The sequence below is a fragment of the Sinocyclocheilus rhinocerous genome, unplaced genomic scaffold, assembly GCF_001515625.1.
Source record: "Sinocyclocheilus rhinocerous isolate Xijiao unplaced genomic scaffold, SAMN03320098_v1.1 scaffold7974, whole genome shotgun sequence".
NCBI lineage: Eukaryota > Metazoa > Chordata > Actinopteri > Cypriniformes > Cyprinidae > Sinocyclocheilus > Sinocyclocheilus rhinocerous.
In genome coordinates this window covers 3451-10842 of record NW_015626510.1, presented here as the reverse complement: position 1 = coordinate 10842, position 7392 = coordinate 3451, and the positions used below count along the sequence as shown (strand labels likewise).

At 38.2% G+C, this 7392-nt stretch overlaps 2 protein-coding genes across 4 annotated transcripts in view; both read left to right on the top strand.

The window, feature by feature from the left end:
* The window catches only part of LOC107716109 (NACHT, LRR and PYD domains-containing protein 3-like), a 12711-nt gene extending 11817 nt beyond the window's left edge, over positions 1-894 (top strand). For 2 of the 3 annotated variants that reach the window (XM_016522457.1, XM_016522440.1), the window contains 2 exons: positions 52-98; positions 170-893. In XM_016522457.1, coding sequence (XP_016377943.1) covers positions 52-98; positions 170-732 — 610 coding nt within the window. In that variant the 3' untranslated portion in view covers positions 733-893. Of the gene's footprint in view, positions 1-51; positions 99-169 lie in introns of all 3 variants that reach the window. The other variant, XM_016522448.1, reaches the window with a different exon arrangement.
* Positions 895-1780: 886 nt separating this feature from the next.
* On the top strand, positions 1781-6448 carry LOC107716127 (uncharacterized). The gene is made up of 4 exons (XM_016522469.1): positions 1781-1911; positions 4310-4465; positions 5275-5570; positions 5631-6448. The coding sequence occupies exons 1-4, from the start codon at positions 1781-1783 to the stop codon at positions 6446-6448; spliced, it is 1401 nt and encodes a 466-aa protein (XP_016377955.1).
* Positions 6449-7392: the final 944 nt, after the last annotated feature.

Genomic DNA, 7392 nt, shown 5'->3' with positions numbered 1-7392 from the left:
TTTTTTTTTAGCTTTTTCATTATGTAAAATGAGTGTGACTTCTTTTTATAGTGTGGATCATAAAGGCAAGATCAGGATTACAACAGGACCACAGAAATGTAAGACACACACACACAGCTTAATTGTTTTGTTATGATATAAATGTGATAATTTCTCTTCTTGTGTTCAGATGCATGTGATCTCACACTGGATTCAAACACAGCACACACTCGTCTCTCTATGTCTGAGGGGAACAGAAAGGTGACACATTTGAGAGGGAAGCAGCCGTATCCTGATCATCCAGAGAGATTTGATGAATACCGTCAGGTTCTGTGTGAAGAGAGTCTGACTGGACGCTGTTACTGGGAGGCTGAATGGAGCGGATATAGGGCTGATATATCTGTGACGTATAAAGGAATCAGCAGGAAAGGAAAAAGTAATGACTGTTTGTTTGGATGCAATGAAAAGTCCTGGAGTTTGACCTGGTTTAATGACAGATTCTCTGTCAGTTACAATAATAAGAGCACATTCACATATGCCCCTTCACGTCACTCTAACAGAGTAGGAGTGTATCTGGACTGGTCGGCCGGCACTCTGTCCTTCTACAGCGTCTCTGACACACACACACTCACACACTTACACACATTCAACACCACATTCACTGAACCCCTCTATGCTGGATTTAGATTTTATTGTTCTGGTAGTTCAGTGTCTCTGTGTGAGATTAAACATCTTCCTGTGAGAAACAACTGAGACGCACAGTCAAGTGAACGAAACTTCTAATCTTAATTTCAGTGTGTATATATATACACACACACACACATGTTGACTTTGGTCTAAATGATACACAACACAGACTTCTGTTGTGTTTTTATAAAAATATTTAAATGCAGCTAAACAGGATTTTTCTGTTTCTGAATCTCTGAGCGCCACCTGGAGGAAGATTTAGTTTCTCGCGCACAGGAAACAGTTCTTAGCAATCACTTGCTCTGTTACTTAGTTATATAGTTATTTTAAATAAAATTTCACAAGGCTTCTGCTTTATTGTATTTTTCGTTACATCGTTGCGCCAGTGGGTGGCGACAATTGACCACTTTGTCATAAAGTGAATCATCGAATCATTCATTCAACCACATTGATTCATTGAACAATCACACACCACAACTCTCTGGTTCTGGGAGACTTTCAGACTTGACAGGAACATACAGCTTGTGAGGGACATTATACAATTTTAAGAAACTATCTTAGGACTTCATCCTCACCTGTCACTTCATTCATATCACTAAACTGCAGAGCTTGTTGACTCACTGGCCATGCGACGCTGTCGAAAGTGAAACAGTTTCAACAGACGGGAAGGAAGAACAGCGTGATAAAAAAAAAAGCTGTTTGTGAATCATTGAATCTAAAAACAGAAATCATAAACCGAATGAAACTTTTGTTCGATGTTCTTCATTGTCGAGACAAAGGTAGGTTTGAACAAACATTTCTGGATTAATTTCCATGAATAAATCAATAAATGTGAATCTGCATGTGTAAATACTTTTATTTCTGTCCTACTGTAATTTAAGAGTATTTTCAGATGGTTAAATAGTCTCTACTGAGAGTTTTTCTTATTCATATTGATTCTTCGAGTTTTTTCTGGACGTATTGAACTGGAAATTGAGCTTTTGACTGGTGTTTCATCCACAGTTTTTTATATGCTGTAACATTGTGTGGCAGAGATTTAATTACTTCTCTTGTATATCTAAAGAAGTAAATTTGGTTGCATATTTGTGTCTTTTTCTACAGCACTGCCTGTAAAATGAGTCTCTATGAGAAGAGAGAGGAGGAGGATGTTCAGACACATAAAGCAGCATCTCCAGAACCCAGCTGTGTGTCTGTGAAGAGTGACAAGTCCATGGGAGTCCCTCCTCTTCTCAGTGATGGAGCAGAGTGAGTATAAACATTTAACTCATGTGGTGAAACATAATCAGGCATTTTCAAAATATTTCAGACAAGCCGGATACATCTTGGTAGTGATAAAAAATGACAGATAAAATTCTGTCTGGCTTTATATATATATATATATATATATATAGTCATGTGAAAAAGTTAGGACACCCTATTAAATGCCATGGTTTTCTGTATCAGGGCATAATAAAAAATTATTAAAATAAAAAAATTAAAAAAACATATGACATATAAAACCAAAAGACATATCACACCGTGTCATTATTTATTTAACAAAAATAAAGCCAAGATGGGAAAGCCTTGTGTGACGAGGTTAGGACACCCTATGATTCAATTGCCTGTAGATCAACTTTTAGCAGCAATAACTTGAAGTAATAATTTTCTGTATGACTTTATCAGTCTCTCACATCGCTCTGGAGGAATTTCGGCCTCTTTACAACGTTGCTCCAGTTTATTGAGGTTTGTGGCCATTTGTTTATGCACAGCTCTCACCACTGCATTTCAGTCAGGATGAGGTCTAGACTTTGACTGGGCTGTTGCAACCCCTTGATTCTTTTCTTTTCAGCCGTTCTGTTGTAGATTTGCTGGTGTGCTTGGGATCATTGTCCAAGATTTAGCTGTCGAATGGATGGCCTCACATTTGACTCCAGAATACTTTGTTATACAGAGGAGTTCATGGTTGCCTCAATGAATGTGAGGTGCCTTTCAAACATGCCATACTTGTCCCATATTTTTCTAATTGTACTGTCATGAACTTTATCATTTAACATGTTAACTGAGGCCTGTAGAGTATTTATATAAAAGTATTTTGTGATTTATCCAAAACTAAATTATCTGGGCTCAGCTGGTAAATCTCTTCTGACATTACATATTAATGTACAAGTGGTACATACTATAGTACTTGTATTATCATTGCTCTTTTGTTGATTTTGATTGCTTCCATTGTCCTCATTTGTAAGTCGCTTTGGATAAAAGTGTCTGCTAAATGTCTAAATGTAAATGTAAATATTAGGAATGTACCGATACCACTTTCTCCAGAACGAGTCCGATACCGATAATTTTATTTTTTTGTACTTGCCGATAGCGATACCCAGAGCCGTCGGAAGGGTTATGCCAAGTGTGCGACCACACAGAGCCTCGCGCTTCTACAGGGCCTCATGGCAAAATGAAGTGACAGCTGACTTGATGATGTAAAGCCAACAGGTTTAAAGGTCATGCCTTGGTCCTTTGAAAGACTATAATAGCTAAAAGTTAGCGTGTGTGAGCGTCAGTGAGCATGTCAAGTTCTTAGAGAGCTTTATAAGTGCATTTTTAATTCTGATTTTGGCCGCCTTTGAAATGGGTCAAACAATAGATATTACCTTTTAAGTTGAAGAAAATAAGTTAGAAATTTGTGTAAATCTGAAATGGATGTGCACCGTTCAGTTGAATTAAAAGGTTTACCCTCGGTTTATCTGTCTATTTGTTGTGCGTGCGTTCGTTATTATAGCCATACCGCCTCCCCGCAGAGGGCCTCACACCTCAACTGCATGATGGCATTTATAGCGTATGGAATAAGGGCCGCTACAGCAGTGCTAATGAGACATGCTGTGGGTGAGTTGCACATTTTAAGCAGTTTTTCAGGTTCAGTTCAAGCAGAATTATCAGTTAAAAGTGTTCGAAACACACAAATAACTATTTTATTGTGGATTTATCCTGTGGTGAATTTGTTGGGCAACTGTTAATATGTGTCTGGCGTTGAATGTGTTGTTTTACGTTGAGTTATTTTGACATTCTAAGGTAAACATCTTTAAATGTCTGCCGGTTTCTGCCTCCTTCTTCCCGGAACTACGAACTTTGTCACAATTACATATTCAGTGATTATAGCGTGATAGAATATTGCTCAGATACTGAGGTGTTGGAGCAGTCAGGCTTTATAGATTGCATTAAGTGCCCTCCTACTTTTTCAGCGGCGTTGGTTCTGGAAGTACTTTTTTCCATTAATTTCTCCCATACAAGGTAAATTACAACATTATTTGAAACAAACTTTTATTTGAAGCATAAAAACATTTGAAAACCTGATGACCTTTTCACAGAAGTGGGTGGAGCTAAAGAGCTCTTTTGGTGCAATTTAATTTTTCACCTCGAATTCCACTGTTAAATATTATTATCTTTAAAATAAGTTGACTTAATGCAGGCTGGTGGCTTCAACAAAAGAATATACTATTGATTAAGTACTGGTTATTTGTAATTTTATGTTTGTGAATTGTCTTTCACCAAACAGAGTGTGACATTAGTGAGATTAACATTCATTTAGAAACAGAAATTAAAAAAAGCAGTGATATTTTAATGTTTCTCTTTTTTGATTATTCCTCCTCTACTCTTTCATGGTTTTCTACAGCATGGCCTGTAAAATAAGTCTCTGTGAGATGAAAGAGGAGGATTTTCACACACATAAAGCAGCATCTCCAGAACCCAGCTGTGTGTCTGTGAAGAGTGACAAGTCCATGGGAATCCCTCCTCTTCTCATTGATGGAGCAGTGACCTCTGACCCTGAGTGAGTATAAAAACTGATAAACAAAGATGTTGACCTAGGAACACGTTCTACTTAGGTAAACCATGTCCCGCAGATGTCTGCAGTGCATCATAAATGATAAAGGTGTTGTTTAAACTAATAAGAACTGTAATGATTAATTTAGTTTTTGAAGTCAGTCCTACATTTTCTAAAGAGATGTAGTGGTCAGTGTAAGCGGTAGTTTGTCAGCCGTAATTCTGCAACTTACAAATCTGAACCCGTGGATGAAGCTGAAACAGGTTCTAGTGACTCTAGGATGATGAAATAATGTGGGGGAAAAAAAAGAATATTGTTATAATAATGAAATAATGTTCCGCAATAATGTGTCAGTGTAAAGTGCATCATTCAACTACAGCATGTAGTAAGTTTGCACAATATACCAGTACTATGGTACTATCATCATGCCCAAGCCTGAAAACATTGGCACCTCTCATATTAAGTTTGAAGGACTTTGGAGAGGTTTGGAATAATTTCAAAAGCTTACATTTGTTATTGAAGACATTATTTAAATACATATCTAAATTATGCCTCGAAATTCAAGTTTTGGATTTAAAAAGCCTCCCTTTAATTTTTGATTAAACTGCTTTGCAATTCATTCAGAACTGTTATATATATATATATTTAACATTCTAAAATAATTGCTGTCTTCACTGTAGCATGCACACACACACACACACACACACACACACAAACAGCCACATTCCAGAGCACAGAAACTTGTTTTCAGTGCTTCAGTTTTTATGTTCTTATGCATTTCACAGTTTTCCCTGTTCATCTCAATGTTTCTACAGAGTGAGAAGAGACAATGTGAGCAGACCAGTGACACCCCGTCTGTCTCGCTTTATCTGCTATCAGAATCTCTTCAGGAAGAACAACAAAAAAACAGCCCTGCAGACAAACACACAGGAGACACAAATGCAGCACATTTCTCTCCAACCAGTGCGTGATGGACTACAGAGAGTCAAAGACCAGCACAAAACCAGCATGAAGAAGAGGTATGAGAGGTTATTTGAGGGAAGCAAACTAGAAGAGATTCAAACCCTCCTGAACACGATCTACACACAGCTCTACATCATAGAGGGAGAGAGTGAAGGAGTGAATGAACAACATGAGGTTTTACAGATGGAGAAAACACCCAGAACACAAGACACTCCAATCTACTGCAATGACATCTTTAAACCCTTACATGAACCAGGATGTGAGGAGAAAGATGAAATCAAGACTGTTCTTACTAAAGGCATCGCTGGAATTGGAAAAACTGTCTCTGTGCAGAAGTTCGTTCTGGACTGGACCGAGGGAAAAGCCAATCAGGATGTAGATTTCATGTTTGTGCTTCCATTTCGAGAGCTGAACTTGATTAAAGATCACCAGTACAGTCTTCACAGACTTCTGCTGGACTTTCATCCTGAACTTCAAGATCTGGACTCAAAGATGTATGATGAGAGAGATCCAGAGAAACTCCTGAAGTCCAACAGAGACATGATTGTGAAACTTGCTGAACTGGCTTTCAAACAGCTGATGAAGGGCAATGTGATGTTCTATGAGGAGGACCTGATTGAGAGCGGCATAGACGTCACTGATGCTTCAGTGTATTCTGGGATTTGCACTGAGATCTTTAAGCAGGAATCTGTGATTCATCAGAGGAAAGTTCACTGCTTCATACATCTGAGCTTTCAGGAGTTTCTAGCTGCTTTCTTTGTGTTTTACTCCCATGTAGACAAGAATGAGGAATCACTGAAGCCATTATTGAATAAAAGATATCGCTGGTACAGTCGGACAAACTCTCTGTATGAGCTACTAGAAGCAGCAGTCGATAATTCCTTACAGAGTAAAAATGGACACCTGGATCTTTTCCTGTGGTTCCTGCTGGGCTTCTCACTGGAGTCCAATCATAGACTTACAGGATCTACTGACACACACAGTGAACCGCTCAGAGACCATCAAGAAAATCACACAGTACATTAAAGACAAAATCAAGGGTAATGAATGTCTCTCAGCTGACAGATGCAATAATCTGTTCCTCTGTCTGCTGGAAATGAAGGATCAGACTCTGTACAGAGAGATTCAGGAGTTTGTGAAATCAGAGAAACTCTTGATGAATAAACTCTCTCCGTCTCACTGCTCAACAATCACCTACATGCTTCAGATATCAGAGGAGGTGCTGGATGAGTTTGATCTGAAGAAATACAACACATCAGATGAGGGTAGAAGGAGACTGATACCAGCTGTGGTGAACTGCAGAAAAGCTCTGTGAGTATCAATTCATGTTATTAAAGATGAAACTGAATGTATGTCTTGTTCAGACACAGCAACATTCTAATTCCTCCATCAAATCACGACTCCATTCAGCCATTTCAACTAATATGTAATCAAGGTTTTTTTGTACAAAAGAAAGTCATTTAGTTTTTTGTTTTGACTCTTTTTGAACCTCTTCTGACCCTTAAAATGAATGTTTATCTTTTGAAATTTCACATTGTGTTGTTAGTTGTATACAGCTTGGAGTAACAGTAATAGCCAAAATTCTTTTGGATTTTATCTGTCCTACTTTCTCTTTATTACTTTACTGTGACTCTGAAGCCATGTGTTTTTGAACACTGAATGTGTTGCTAAGATAAACACATTTCATCCTGTGTTGTAGACTTGCTGACTGTAATCTCACTGATCAGTGCTGTGAAAGTTTGTCTTCATCTCTACAATCATCAAACTCACTGAGAGAGCTGGACCTGAGTCACAATAACCTACAGGATTCAGGAGTGAAGCTTCTCTCTGATGGACTGAAGAGTTCACACTGTCAACTCAACAAACTGAGGTAAGAAAACTAAAGGTTCTCTTGGTTGTGAAATTAAAGATGTCCTCTGCTCTGTCCTGATCTCTTGGGGGTTTGTAATATATCAACAGACCCCAATGTG